The 16,377-nt window shown below is 41.5% G+C and overlaps 1 protein-coding gene across 3 annotated transcripts in view; it reads right to left on the bottom strand.

The window, feature by feature from the left end:
* Positions 1-11,453: 11,453 nt before the first annotated feature.
* The window catches only part of LOC115199035 (sodium-coupled neutral amino acid transporter 4), a 33,807-nt gene continuing 28,883 nt past the window's right edge, over positions 11,454-16,377 (bottom strand). For all 3 annotated transcript variants that reach the window (XM_029761547.1, XM_029761546.1, XM_029761544.1), the window contains exons 14-16: positions 15,950-16,094; positions 15,574-15,671; positions 11,454-15,200 (exon numbers count right to left, since the gene is read on the bottom strand). In XM_029761547.1, the coding sequence (XP_029617407.1) occupies positions 15,096-15,200; positions 15,574-15,671; positions 15,950-16,094 (348 nt within the window). In that variant the 3' untranslated portion in view covers positions 11,454-15,095. The remainder of the gene's footprint in view (positions 15,201-15,573; positions 15,672-15,949; positions 16,095-16,377) is intronic.

The raw sequence follows: 16,377 nt of genomic DNA on the forward strand, positions 1-16,377 counted from the left end.
AGAAACAGTTTATTTGTGCAGTCTCATTATTACATAGGCATTCACATTCACTCAAGTTCTTGATATGTGCTGTAGGAAAATAGGAACTTGTTCACGCACAAACTTAGCTGTCATCATAAGTGATTGGAACGTTTTTCTCACAACAGCATATTGATTGTCAGAATGTTGTCTCCAAAAATGTGTTCAGGCATGACCTAGCAAGTATAGGGACCCTACCTGCAGTTTTCCCTCCCAAAAAAGCAAAAACTTTAGCTACTTTCAAAGATGGATTCAGTTACTTACATGACAGTAGAGGGTAAAGATGAAAAGTATATCTTAAAATGTTTCCCTTTTGGTGCTGTCATGACGTTGGCCTGTTGGGGGAGGTTTATGACCCCCATAAATACCTTTCCCCTCTCTCTACTTTATAGAGTTGACTCCTGTGAAGCCTTTGTAACATAGAGAGTCTGGTAACATCAAAAGGTGGGAAACGGAACCATATTTCGGTAATCCAACCAGTTGAAAATATGCGTTGGTACTTAATGAATATGATCTCAGATCAGTTGTTGTCATAGACATTACTACTAATGACAGGATGACATAAACTGTATCTTGGAAAGTCGACACATTCTAGTTATCAGATTCACATGGAATTGTTGTGCAATTTAAATGTTTAAATATGAAACTATTTGTGAAATGATGAAATGTCATTTTAGCTTCTTAAATGAGAGAACGGTTTGTCATAGAGAAACTCTGCTCACTCAGAGGCCCCGCCCAAGTGAACAGACATTGGTTGTAAACTATGAAACACCCCCTTCTCTTCACCCCGATATAAGCCCGTTGACGAAAATCCAACTTTCTGTTCCGAGGACGTGAGGACGACGGTCCTACGTTAAAAGGGCTCAGATAATAACCTAACAAAATTAGCATCGTGTTCAATGTGAAGGTGACTATACCAGCCAGAATATAGCACGAGCTTAAAGTATGGCAACTTGATATGAACTTTGAACTCTTATTCACTCCAGAAGTTTTACCTCCTAGCCGTTGAGTTAGCAGCAGCTGCTAAAAACGTGGGCTAGGAAAGGACTGACGACGTATCCAGTCTAACACACACAACGATACTACAACGTATCCAGTTTACCACCAGAGACATTCTTCAGAGGACAAGAGATCCCTGCTGGGCAACTTCTATCTACGACCAATCTACCGAAGCGCAGCTCAGAGTAAATATTTATTGCATTTTCCTTTTCCAAATGGGCGGTTATTTAGAATGCATAAGATACTGTATTTACAATAGCATAGCTGCCTACGGCCCGATAGAGACACAAAACCTTTTTGTTCCTTAGTCTTCCCGCTCTTTCATTCAAAACCCAACCCCCATTCTTTGTGTAACCAGCCGTCATATCTGTTCCAGCCACTAGGGACGTTTTCCTTTATGACATCATTTGTAATCAATGTATGATCCATTCTGTGTAGATGTAATTCTGTGTGATTATTTAGGTATTTAGTAAATAAATAATTAAACCAAATTTTGTATTGCTGATTCAACTTGTTAGCCAGAGTTCATGAAGATAACCAAGAATTTACAACTTTCAGATGAGACTGAATAAGGTGACGATTAAATATTGACTGCTATTGAGGTAAAAGATTACCAGGTCTTTAAGAGTTTATTCAGAAGATAACAGCTCTATAAACATTATTTCATGGTGCCACGACTTTCTAGTTAATTACATATTACATTTACATGATTAGCTTAATCAGGTAATATTCATTACAGAGAAATTATTTTATAGAATAGCATGTCAAAACTCTTAATCCGGCATAGCCAAAGACACAACAGTGCCATTCCTTAGAGGTTGGCACAGTGGACAGTAATCGGTAGCGTCTGGGAACAACAAACAGGTTACCCTCATGTTATAACATCATGGTTCTGTCCACAGCATTATATAGAGATAGGCCTGGTCTCGCAGTCATCTAGTTGCTTTACTGCTACTTTCCTGGAAGATCCATGTGGCAGCACCAAGCATTGCATATCCTGTGACAGAGCACAACGCTATCAATCCTCCCTAATAATGAACATATTAGTCTAAACACACTAGCTATCAGCATTATGTCAAGGAAAAACATGCAATAACATAATTACTGGTCTAGGATCACACATAATGGCCATAAAGAAGGAGAGAATGTGTGCCCAAAAATGTACGTTAATTTAGCGGTGTAGACGCCTCTCATTGTTTGTCTCTAGTCTAATTTATTTCCTGCTCAGTCATTTCCCTCTGGTGCTCTCAGGTTTACACCTGGAGAGAACATCAATGGTCACTCTATCGCAACTCCGGATGACTCTGCCTTTACTTTTTGAAATCATTTGCTGTTGCATAAAAAACAAACAATGCCACCAAATAACAAGTGAACAGCTTTTGAAGTTCACACCTGAAAGATACGGTTAGCTAACGAGCACTTTTCAGATAAAGTTTGTCAACTCATGTCCGGCATCCTGATACCAATCCAATCATTGATTTTTACCTCAGATAATGTAGCTATTGATAAAGTAAGTCTAAAGAGTAGAGCGATTGGCTTGAAAAGCTACGTGCTTGGTTCCTTTAGGAATGGCCCATTATGGTTCCGTGTGGCTCAGTTGGTAGAGCATGGCACATTCAATGCCAGGATTGTGGGTTTGATTCTTATGGGGGACCAGTACAAAAATGTATGCACTGTAAAAAAATGTTTTAAACTGTCTTCCGGTAGGTGGCGTCACTCCTATCCAGCGCTGGTCTGTCAGACAATGGGAATTACCTAAATAGATACTTCCTTTTGGGACAGTGCTCTTTCTCTCCTAAGAGCTGGCATGATCATGCAAATACAATCCATCTCCATGGTATGAGTTGGTCACAGGATGTACTGTCAAAGACTATTGTCCTGCCACATCATAACAACAAAGTGTACTGTACATAGCGGTCTGAAAAGTGTCTCGAAGACCATTCTGTGGCCAAGGGTTTCTTTCCATCCTACAGCAGGCCCTTTGGACTGAACCATTGTTTTCGGTGGGCGCAATCTACTGCACGAGATGGCTTATCACTGTGTTTGGAATGTCGTTGGGGAATGCTCACGTTCTTTCAGAGCTATAACACCAGCGACTCAGAAATGATCAAAGCTGTGTATCTTATCAACAGGAAGCAATAAACGGGATTCCACAATAAAACCCCAATAAAACCCATGTTGCATCATTTTCAGTGGCTTTCAAAGCCTGAATGTGCCATGATGAATCTATTTCCTGTTTGTGACAAAAAGGGGCACATACAGGCATCACTTGAAGAATGCTCCTGTGATGGACCTTAGTGGAGATCAACTTCAGGATTCGAGGTCCTTTTAATACTTAGGACATCCAGTCCATCAGCATATATATTAAGGCCATCATCTGCACATGAAGACATTCTGTCCTGGTACATTAGGATCATACTGTGACCATCAACTGGTATACTAACATTTCAGACAGACGCTGCCTACGTACAATAGTGTATGTGTCAAGACTGTGGCATTGAATTGGCCAACTAGCCTAGTTTCCAAGGCCATTGTCCAAACCTGCTTCATTCACAGTTACATTTTAGTTGTACTTAAATTTCGAAACACGGAAAGCAAGCCGGTTTGTTTGCCTTGACCTCCAGAGTCTGATGCATGTGAGACTCATTTAGCAACAGTCAACAGTAAACATTGGAGGCAATGTCATCACATTACATTTTCATACACAAATAATACTTTATTTCTACATATCTGTAGCCTATAGTCATGGAAGTGCTCTTAGGGTTGTTTAGCCCAGTGACGGGAAAATGCCTATGGGCTCTCATTACGCCTTAGCCCGTGTCTCTGTGATTGGACTATTTGTCAATCACATGTTGACCAGGTAAGAAGGGTTCCTGAGAGGTCAGAATCATGGTCATTCTGAGTGGAGGTGGTGGTCAAAGGTTGCTCTCTCACACCAAGCGGCCGCTTCTCTCACCGTGTCGCCATTTACAGGGTCTTGACCACCACTTGTGTATGACACAACAACTTCCAGTAAAGGACGTAGGAGCAGTAAACCATTGAACTCCACCAAAACAGATAAAACGGGGTATACTGAAATAGCTTATAATGTACAGTATAGGCTATAAGTAACTAAAATAGCTGATCATAATAACTGATATCTCTAAAAGCTAATGATAACATTTCAACTGATATCTCCAAAATAGCTGATCAAAACATTTCAGCAGTTATCGTTAACAGAACTAGAGAGACGGGCCGTCATCACAACAGTTGTCCAAACTCAAAAAAGAATCGCTGTCACACAACCCTACATCCGACGTTCAACCTTTGTGTAAACGTTAACAGAAGTGGGAGAAACTGAACTGCTCCAGTTAGTCTGTGATTGTGTACATACGGTGCAAACCGTAGCAAAACGTATCGCAACGGAACACGTTTTGCAATGAAAACTAAAGTTTTTTATTGGACAAGTTTAGGTTAGTGCCTCCCTGTTTCAGTTCGTTTTCTTCCACTTGCCGCCTAGTGAATACGACCCAGATGTTTCCCTTACATACGGTATGTTCCTAATGCAGGCCACACGAGGGTGGCAGGACTAAGCGATCTGACCGAGGTCATCTCAAACATGGACACTGGATTATTAAAGGTGACAGTTTTCCTGGAATTCTCCCCACAGTGCAGGACAGTTAATCCTCATAAAATAATGATCTGAGGGAGGGAGGGAAAGGAGTGAGAAGAAATTAAGGTAGAGAGAGGGAGAGAAACTTTAGGGGTAAAGAAAATAAATAGGCACATAGGGTAAGAATGTCTAAAGTTAAAGTGGAAGAGGGGGAAGAGAAGGAGGGAGAGGGACATTGGAAAAGAGGATAGACAAATTGGATGAGAGGGATATGGATGGATGAGGTATAATAAAAATAGCTGTGGTTAAATATATGGGCACCCTTGCACAATTCACTTTCTTTTAAAACAAGTTGATTTTTTAAAATTTCACATACTGTATGTATTTGTTTGATATGCAACTGCACTGGGCCAAGAAAAAAAAAGGAGTCAGAAAATGGCCTGGACTAAACTATAACAAATTCTAATGAATTTGGTTAGATGTAAGTGATTCTCATCTATGTGTAACTTATCTCACCAGTGGTACATTTCAGATGCCTACAGGGTAAAAATAGCCATTCAACCACTTTCTAAGACAAAATGTAACATTCTGCTCCATTGCACATCATTGTAAAGTGCAAGGGTGCCAATATATTTGACCGCAACTGTAACACATAAAGTGATTAATGAAGGGCGTGAGAGAATAGTGGAGAGCAGAGTGGGTGAAAGTGGGAGTGGAAGAAAGAGAGAGAGGAGGGGTTAAAGAGAGGGGTTAAAAAGACAAGGGGAAGGGTTAAAGAGAGGGAGGGGTTAAAAAGAGAAGGGGAGGGGTTAAATAGGGAAAGGGCGGGGTTACAGTGAGGAAGGGAGGGGTTAAATAGAGAAGGGGAGGGGTTAAAGAGAGGCGGAAGATGTGGAGGATGTGAAGACAAAAGGAGAGGGTAGCCAAGCCTTTATTTACCTAGTCATGGCAGTCACACCACTGTGTGACATGACAAACTGATCCAGGTTAAGTTATTAAGAGTGCGCACAAGGTATAAAGTTGCCTGTAAACGCAGTAGCTATTATATAAACACAGCCTTGGTAACAGCCAAAGATCTTCAACGTTGCAGGGATAATGGTATGGGGATGAGGACGACACCCAAATCCAATGTCTAGAAAGAAGAAATCCCCCAAAATAAGCACAATTCAATCCAGCAGCGTTGAATGTCAAAATGTTTTACCCAACCAAGTCAGTGGAGAATGTATGAAGTAATCCAAATAATTAGTCCACAAGAACTTTGATGAACAATAAAGACTACTATTTAAGTGAATATGGGTGTGGTCAGTGGCCGGGCGGGGCCCAGTTAAACCTACATACACACACGCTAAGTAATTATGGAACCTTGTAGTTACATGGATTGTATGGGACCATAACAGCCATGCAATAAAACTACAGGGAGACTGTCTAAATTGCCTGGTATATGAAGTAAAAGGCCAGTCCTGTAATGGGCACTGTACTGTTTGAGATTACTAGTTTTAATGTCATGTTGTCTATGGTGAAAAGACAACACAACTACACTGAGCTCCAAAGGTATTGAATTCATCGTGAATAATGATGAATGAGAACGTTACAAATATCATAGACCCCCAAAATGCCAACCTTCCCTGTTATTGTAATGTGGAGAGGTTAGCATGTCTTGAGGGAATGATATATAATGCCAACCTTCCCTGTTATTGTAATGTGGAGAGGTTAGCATGTCTTGAGGGAATGATATAAAATGCCAACCTTCCCTGTTATTGTAATGTGGAGAGGTTAGCATGTCTTGGGGGTATGATATAAAATGCCAACCTTCCCTGTTATTGTAATGTGGAGAGGTTAGCATGTCTTGGGGGTATGATATAAAATGCCAACCTTCCCTGTTATTGTAATGTGGAGAGGTTAGCATGTCTTGAGGGTATGATATCCAACAAGTTGGTAAAGTCAAAAGCGTGACGTAATCATTGAGTGCTAGGAATATGGGACCAAATACGAAACTTTTGACTACTTTAATATACATATAACTGCATTTATCCCAATACTATTGGTCCCCTAAAATGGGGGGGACTATGGTACAAAAAGTGCTGTAGTTTCTAAACGGGTTCACCCACTGTAGTTCAAATCAAATGTTATGTGTCACATGCGCTGAATACAACAGATGTAGACCTTACAGTGAAATGCTTACTTACAAGCCCCTTAACCAACAATGCAGTTTTAAGAAAAAATACCTAAAAAATAAATAAATAAAAGTAACAAATAATTAACGAGCAGCAGTAAAATAACAGGGGGAACCGGTACAGAGTCGAGATTAGTCGAGGTAATTGAGGTAATATGTAAATGCAAATAGTCTGGGTAGCCGTTTGATTAGATGTTCAGGAGTCTTATGGCTAGGGGGTAGAAGCTGTTTAGAAGCCTCTTGGACCTAGACTTGGCGCTCCAGTACAGCTTGCCGTGCTGTAGCAGAGAGAACAGTCTATGACTAGGGTGGCTGGAGTCTTTGACGATTTTTAGGGCCTTCCTCTGACACCGCCTGGTATAGAGGTCCTGGATGGCAGGAACCTTGGCCCCAGTTATGTACTGGGTTGTACGCACTACCCTCTGACCTTGCGGTCGGAGGCCGAGCAGTTGCCATACCAGGCAGTGATGCAAACAGTCAGGATGCTCTCGATGGTGCTGCTGTAGAACCGTTTGAGGATCTGAGGACCCATCTGAGGGGGAGCAGGTTTTGTCGTGCCCTCTTCATGACTGTCTTGGTGTGCTAGGACCATGTTAGTTTGTTAGTGATGTGGACACCAAGGAACTTGAAGCTCTCAACCTGCTCCACTACAGCCCCATTGATGAGAATGGGGGCGTGCTCGGTCTTCCTTTCCTGTAGTCCACAATCATCATTGTATCATTTCAAATCCAAAGTGCTGGAGTACAGAGCCAAAACAACAAAAAATTTGTCACTATCCCAATACTTTTGGAGCTCACTATATGTGACTCACATGTACACAACCTCAAATAGCATCTGCATCAGCATGTGTCTTAGCTCTATACTGCACTTGAATTCCAACACACCATGGCTCAGTTTCTGGGGAATATGTCAGTTTGCTGGCTACAATCAATTCCTATTGATTCTGTGCCAGGAGATATTGATGTATGTGCTGTTGGTTAATGGGAAATGGAATCAGCAGGCATAGAGGCATTTATCCTCAACGGTAACACTTCACCTCATCACTTCTTGGTAAGGCCGGCCTTTGGTAGGTCGTCATTGTAAATAAGAATTTGTTCTTAACTGACTTGCCTAGTTAAATAAAGGTAAAAATAAAAAATGTGAATTTGCAGGATGTAACATATTATACATAACTGGATGACGTAGTACACAAAAAACAGAGACCCGTTTTGGCTCGTGAGCACTCCTTTAAAAACTACTGTCTGAAATTATACAAAAGTTCTGGAGAATCACTTTAAGTCATCTGTCATAAGATTTAATGACTGCATATAATGCATATTATGTCACTGCTATGACAGTGCTACACAAGCCTTACTACAGAGGATTCGGTACTTACCTCTTCAACAAACACACTATTGTGGTACAGCATATTTACTGTATATGGAATTCTCTAGACCAGAGCCGTATATCAACAGAAATGGCATTGGCCTAGACCTTTTTGTTTTGAAATGAAATCTCTGAGACGTCTCATTGGATGAATTACTGTATCACAGTGTCATAGAAGGACGGTCAGTGCATCACTGGAAATGAGGTGAGTATGTGTCCTTGGTGGGACAGGGTGAGGATAAAGAGATAGAGGGAGAAAGAGAGAGAGGGGGGCGATAGAGGCAGGGGATCATCCAGAGGCAGAGGCGTTATGTAACCAGATCCACAGGGAACCATGCATAGGAGTGTGACCTGCATCCTGAGTGAGGCTATGAGCTGGTGCTCACACTCAGACACACAGACACACACCCAACAAATGTAATAATACAAGAAAGTAGTATTCTCTTTTTTACTGTTATATTTTACTACAACATTTAGAGGTATTGCTTCATAGCCCAATTTCTTGGAATTTACTTATGGTATTTCCCCAAATTTCATAGCATAAATAACATTTATAGCATTCATAATTAACCATGAACTGAACGCACTTGAGCTACTGTACAGCCAGTACAGTTGGAATAGTGTCTTAATTCAAATGAAACTCACAACCTGCTCCACATCATTTGAAGGCTGATTCATAATCTTAGATGTTTTTGGTAAGGTGGAGGGTAGAGGACAACACCTCCTAGCTCCCACCAGCGTGTGACCAGTCCTGGAACATGACAAGTGGGTTCTAGATGTCAGTGCTGGATGTTAAATAGACAGGATAGAGGTAAATTTCTGGACAGGCCAGACTGCACTGTGTCATTATGCCAGCAAAATTGCTCCCAAATCAAGTCGGTCACAGGCGTCGTCGCCACCTTACGTAACACCAGCCGTGGGCAGGGAGAGAGGGGATTTGGTGAGGAGATATAACCCCAAACAAGTGCACACACACATGCACACGCACAAGCACGTACACACGTCCATTAGACATATTGCATATTTGTCACGGAGCTTGAGAGATAATGATGAAATAACATCAACACTACAGCTGTAGAAAAGAAGGAATGAAATGGAAATGTTATAAATTGAGTTTCAATGAAATGTAAATTAATTAGACCTCGTTGTCAATGTTGAAAAAATAATATTTCACATACTTACAAAGAGTTATGGTATGGTACTTATGCATTACTAAAAAATCAAGTCGTGTTTTCAGTAGCTATAATAATCAGTGCAAAAGAGAATTTTGCACTGTTAGTTTATTCCGGGTACTACTTAAGCAATAAGGCCCGAGGGGATGTGGTATATGGCCAATATATCACGGCTAAGGGCTGTTCTTATGCACGACGCAACACGGAGTGCCTGGATACAGCCCTTAGCTGTGGTATATTGGCAATATACCACAAACACCTGAGGTCCCTTATTCAGTGGTGTAAAGTACTTAAGGTAAAATACTTTTTAAGCACTACTTAAGTCGTTTTTTGGGTATCTGTACTTTACTATTTAAACATTCCTAAAGAAAATGATGTACTTTTTACTCCATACAGTGACGGAAAAAAGTATTTGATCCCCTGCTGATTTTGTACATTTGCCCACTGACAAAGAAATGATCAGTCTATCATTTTAATGGTAGGTTTATTTGAACAGTGAGAGACAGAATAACAAAAAAATCCGGAAAAACACATGTCAAAATAATTTCTAAATTGATTTGCATTTTAATGAGGGAAATTAGTTTTTGACCCCCTCTCAATCAGAAAGATTTCTGGCTCCCAGGTGTCTTTTATACAGGTAACGAGCTGAGATTAGGAGCACACTCTAAAAGGGAGTGCTCCTAATCTCAGTTTGTTACCTGTATAAAAGACACCTGTCCACAGAAGCAATCAATCAGATTCCAAACTCTCCACCATTGCCAAGACCAAAGAGCTCTCCAAAGATGTCAGGGACAAGATTGTAGACCTACACAAGGCTGGAATGGGCTACAAGACCATCGCCAAGCAGCTTGGTGAGAAGGTGACAACAGTTGGTGCGATTATTCGCAAATGGAAGAAACACAAAAGAAGTGTCAATCTCCCTCGGCCTGGGGCTCCATGCAAGATCTCACCTTGTGGAGTTGCAATGATCATGAGAACGGTGAGGAATCAGCCCAGAACTACACGGGAGGATCTTGTCAATGATCTCAAGGCAGCTGGGACCATAGTCACCAAGAAAAGAATTGGTTACATACTACGCCGTGAAGAACTGAAGCAGAGGTGAAACATACACTACTCAAAAACAATCACCCACAAAACCCAGGTGGAAAAACCCCTACTTAAGTATGATCTCCAATTAGAGACAATGAGGACCAGCTGCCTCTAATTGGAGATCATCCCAAACAAAACTCCAACATAGAAAAAAACGCTGTCACGCACTGACCTACTCTACCATAGAAAATAACATATTTCTATGGTCAGGACGTGACAAGGGGTCAAATACTTATTTCCCTCATTAAAATGCAAATCCATTTATAACATTTTTGACATGAGTTTTTCTGAATTTTTTTGTTGTTATTCTGTCTCTCACTGTTCAGATAAACCCACCATTAAAATTATAGACTGATCATTTCTTTGTCAGTGGGCAAACGTACAAAATCAGCAGGGGATCAAATACTTTTTTCCCTCACTGTACATTTTCCCTGAAATCCAAAAGAACTTGTTACATTTTGAATGCTTAGCAGGACAGAAAATGGTCCAATTTGCACATGTATCAAGAGAACATCCCTGGTCATCCCTACTGCCTCTGATCTGGCAGACTCTAGGCACAAGGCCTTGTTCTTGTCACGTCCTGACCAGTAAGGGGGTTATTTGTTATTGTAGTTTGGTCAGGATGTGGCAGGGGGGTGTTTGTTTTATGTGGTTCGGGGTTTGTTGGGATATGTGTTTATGTAGAGGGGTGTTTGTTTAGAATTTTCCGGGGGTTTTGGTTATGTTCTATATTTCTATGCTCTGTCTATGTTGTGTATTTCTTTGTGTTGGCCTAGTATGGCTCTCAATCAGGAACAGCTGTACATCGTTGTTGCTGATTGGGAGTCATACTTAGGTAGCCCTGTTTTCACCTGTCCTTTGTGGGAAGTTGTTGTTGCATAGCTGTGTGTGTAGCCTGCAATACTGTTCGTTCGATCGTTTTCTTGTTTTGTTCAGTGTTCAAATAAAGTTAAGATGAGCACTCAACCCGCTGCGCCTTGGTCCATTACGTACGACGACCGTTACAGTTCTTCCCTCATTTCAACAGCAAAGAGATGCAGCCAAGTTTATTTCACATTTTTATTGTTCATGTTACGTGATATTGAAACAGCTTCACTGATACAAAAATCCCCTTTGTTCAGGCAAATATACAATTTGAATGTTAGTTGATCCACAGGAAGCAGACACTGAACGGCAGGACACTGGTGCTGACCCAGTGCTTCTTTCGGGCCAGGTTACAGATAAGGCAGATGCTTTTGGGGTAACACATTACTTAAACCCTCCGGCGTGAAGCCTACTTTACGTTATCAAACGCATGACATGTAGTTCGCATGCCAGAGTGTTTGGTCATTTAACGTATATTAAAGTCAGCTGTCGTGACTACAGCATGTCATGCTACGACAGTCTAAAGTTGTACCTGAGTGATATTGAGGGCATAGCGCTGAAAGAGCCCCTCCCTGACCCCCTTCTTGAGTGTCTGAGACCCCAACATTTGTGCTCTCCGCTCTAGTCCTTCATTGGGGGAAAAAAGCATGCCACCTTTGAATGTTAAACGAATGACAAAATCACTGTATGACCAAGGTCTTACATCTGGTGCCGGGCCTGACCCTAAGGTTTGCTCCCTAGATGAACTGAAGTTTGCAATTATTAAGGCAAAGGTTGGTTTCTGCATTCTCATACAATAGTAAGGTTTTTGTCAATATACTTCATGAAATGTATCTTCACATACAGTAACTGAGGCTCAGGAGGAATTTCAGCAAAGACCCAGCAGCCCCTATCGATGCGGACCGCATCTAAAATGTGACTGTTGGGTGGTTCTTACTAAAAGCATGTGATCTGAACGTCATTGATCTTTTGACAGCGCACCCACCCGCATGGCATGAATCAAGTACTTCAGCTCAACATAGGCAATATCTACCTAAGTCTCGCAAGACATCAACACTGAGATTCTACTCGGACCCTGCAGCCACTGTAGGACTGAGGCATCAGACAACATTACCGACAAACCATTCATTAATTCAAGGTCTAGGTACTCCAGATATGTAACTATAAAGAAATGAAAAGGGATAGAGATTTTCTACAAATGTACAAGCTTCCATAAAAAAAAAAATATCATAGAGAAAAATCGATATCATTGAACACTAAAATAACATTGTAGATTGTAGAAGACTTCTGGTAAAATCCCTTACAACCCCCCACACATATAATTCAGTGAGTACCATATAATAAGATTATTTACAAAGCATATACAAGTTGGCAGAAAATACCATGTTTGTAATCCAAAACATGCACATACTATACCATTTCATTTGAAATATCAATTTGGAACACGTATCTGCTTCAATACCTTAGAAAACAGGTATTCTCTGCTTTGAATGCAAACTGCTAATGTAGCCACCTACTGACAAATGTTTTGTCAGCACGGCACAATATTTTGAAATTCAATTATCGTGGTGTTAATTAATTAATTAGGGCATTTTAACAAATTATGGTCCGTTGAAATGATGTAAATTACAGTAACAAGAGTCACAATCACAGTAATAAACACATACTGTCTGCCATAAACAAATCACTGGTTAAAACATCACCAAATGACAAGCCTGCTAAGTAACAGTGGATGCATTTCATTTCTCTAATCTTTTCCACATTTGACATTATGACCCATATTGAACTTAAAGGGCCAATCAGCAGTTGAAGCAATAACAAAGTGTAGTCCCCGTCTGTTCTGGAAAAAGCTGAAGGATGAGATATACGGATGCAAGGACTGACCATCCATGATATCAAAATTATGGTTTTAACCATGTTTTGAGGCTATATATCGTTTACATTTACGTTGTTTACAAACATTGGAGGAAACCAATCATATATTTTGGGTTCTGATGGGGTACGACGGTTAAACTAAGCTTGAGGCATTCATAAGTGATATTTTTCAAGAATCAATGGGTACAAATGATTAATTTATAAGTCCAGAAATGTAGCAACTGCAGATTTCCCCTTTAAGGTGATAAAACAACTTATCTTGTGTCTCAGAAACAGCACAGTCTGGAGGTCCAATCCATTGCTTATTTTACCCACAATATTTTTTTTCACAATTGAATTTTGTCACAAGATATCGTTTTACACACTGGGATAGAAGAAAAACATTCTCATGGGTTATAGGATCGCTGTGCCAAGTCAAATAGCTAAATAACCTGTATGGTATACTGCCAGTAGACCTTCTTTAACTCTCATAGAGCTCTGTTGTTGTTCCTCTTCACTGAAACTAGCTTTCACTAGTTGTATTTCATAGCACAGTTCACTTCACATGAAGTTTAGGAAGAGATGGAGTTACAAGTTGAAAATGATCTCAAGCCAACAACATGAGCTCATCTCCTGGTAATGTTGGCTGCAATTGACCCAAGGGGTCTGTAGCGTGACACATTGGACAAGAGTGAACAAGAAGGCAAAGAAAGAAACACGTAAACTGTCATTCAGTAGACCATTGGCCAAGTACCGGTACATTCAAAACTTGGCAACATTCAAATCTCTGCGACAATAACACTGAATGAATGCAGTCTCTTGTTTGAAGCTCAGTCTACACGGCGGTTTCAAAATGGCTGACAGTGTGTGTTGATCATCACATTAAGTGTTGATTGGGAGAATGGACATGGCTGAAAATGTTGACTTGGTGTATGTGTCTGTCATTGTGTATGATTGCCAACGTCTGATCTGATGATTGCTGTCAAGGGATGTTTTGAGAGCAACACACTGGCCACTGAGAAATATCTGTGCGCACATAAACTTTGGTGATGTGATTGATTGTAAGAGTATAAAATAAAATAGAAACTACTTTACCAAACCTAGTTTTTAAATATCACTCAGAACAACTTTTTCCAGTCTCTAGCTCAGAAAAAGATACTACAGCTGTCATATGTACGGTTACATCGACTTTGCTTACTCCCCCTAGGTGTACAAAAATATATTTTGACAGTAAGCAAAATAGCTCCAATTAGTGTAGATGGCATGCTGTATGTGTGTGTGTTTCTTGTGTGTCCTTGTGTGTGTCTGGATGTGTTAAAAATACATTAAAACTCGAAACGTATGCTAAAAGTGCTCTTTGTTTTTGAACCCTTGTCCCACCTCTCTCTCTCTCTAATCTTCAAGTGTGCAGAGCCCATGGCCCTGAAGCCACGCCTGCAGTCACAACCAGCTCCAATAGTGGCAGCGCTCAGATCAGCTCTTGTTCTCTTTGGGTTCTCTTGACCGTTTAATGGTTGAGGTCTCTGCTCGTATTTTTCCTTTGCTCAGGTAATATCACAGAGTAGGGATGATGGGCTATCTAGAAAACTACGGCAGGGCGCCCAGCAACAGCCGCAGCGTCTGACGTATTTTCTCCCGTTTCTGACCGTCCTCCGGGATTACTTTGTGTCCTTTCGGCGAGTCCCTGTTGTGGAGGATTCTTTAGAACTAAACCATCCAACAACAACAAGAAAGAAAAAGAATAACAAACTTAAAAGAGTCCGTTTCAGTCGAAGAACGTAGTCCCCTCCAGTAATACTTTGTGGAAAGGGGTGGGGTTGAGAAAAGCGAACCGCCCCTTTACGTCGCTGACGTACTCAGTCTGTAGGTGATGTGTGGGGGCACCCCGCGGGCCCGGTTACCTTACCCCCAAGGCACAGTCAGGGGAGGGGGTTTGAGGTGAGAGGGGGTGGAGGTAAGGGGGGTCCTCTTAGTGACCACCGCCGGAGCCGGGAGGGTTTTGGATCCAGTCCATCACGATGAGCGACAGGCTGCTAAACATGAAGATGATGCCCACCACCAGGAAAATGGCCGCCTAAAAGACATCAGGAAAAATAATAACGACACTGTGAGAGGAGGTTGTGTGAAGTGTTCATATCTGTACATTCAGTGCAATAATTTTTTGCCAAGAATCTCAGTGGGCCTCTGGGAAACCCTGTTTTGGGGGACTGTAACTCTGTAAATCAGGGTTGTTGTCTAAGTGCTGTGGGGTGGGGGGTCTGTTCTAATAACAGCTACGGTGTGTCTGTATAGGCATGTTGATGGGTGCTAATTTCGTCAGGCTATGTCATGTGTGTGTCATATGTTGCGTGTGTCAGAGTGGATGTTCTGTGTGTGAGTCACCATATGTGATTTTGAGTTGAGTATTTGTGTGTGTGTTCATGCACCATCGTTTCCTGCACACTTACTGAGATCTTCTGCACGGAGTGCATCGGCACGGACTTGACCAGGCGTAGATAGAAGGCAGCAGGGAGGATGAAGATGAGCATGGTGGCTGCAGAGGAGCCTGTCAGAGGGGAAACAGGAAGAAGACCACCATCAGTAATCTAGCTTTTTCTGTCTAAACAAATGTCCTCACTTAGACAGCACTAGCCTCAGGGTGTGCAGGAATTTGAGCAGGAATTTGAGCCGCTATGACACACGCAACACACACCTCATTCAATGAAATACCTCCACATCAAGACATCAATCAATGTTAGTGCTTAGTGGGAACAAAAGCCTGCACACCCCGTAGCTCTCCAGGAATGGGTTTGGGGACCACTGCTGTGGTTGAGGAGGACTCACCGATGAAGCCGAAAATGTCTCTGATGGTGGGGACGAAGATGACCAGCAGGTTGTTGAACAGGAGGATGAAGGCGGCGATGAGCATGTGACGCACCCAGCTGAACTCCCGTTGGCTAAACAGCATGGTATTAATGGAGGAACGGATCTGCAACACAAACCTCTTTATAACGTCTGATCAACCGCTACATACTGACGATCAGTTGATACCACTTGTAAAGTGTTTTTTTATGTATTGATTAATACAGCACTTTGTCTTTATTTCTCTTACACACGCACACATACACACAAACACAATTACACCCACACAGTCAAATTCAAGGGCGAGTAGGTAACTATATCATCAGTCATGTCTACAAACTAGTCTAAGCCCACAGGCCAATTTCCACAGTTGGCTGCTGACTGAAGTGTGTCAACGGCAGCAGGTGAGA

This window comes from Salmo trutta, chromosome 8 (assembly GCF_901001165.1).
Source record: "Salmo trutta chromosome 8, fSalTru1.1, whole genome shotgun sequence".
NCBI classification, from domain to species: Eukaryota; Metazoa; Chordata; class Actinopteri; order Salmoniformes; family Salmonidae; genus Salmo; species Salmo trutta.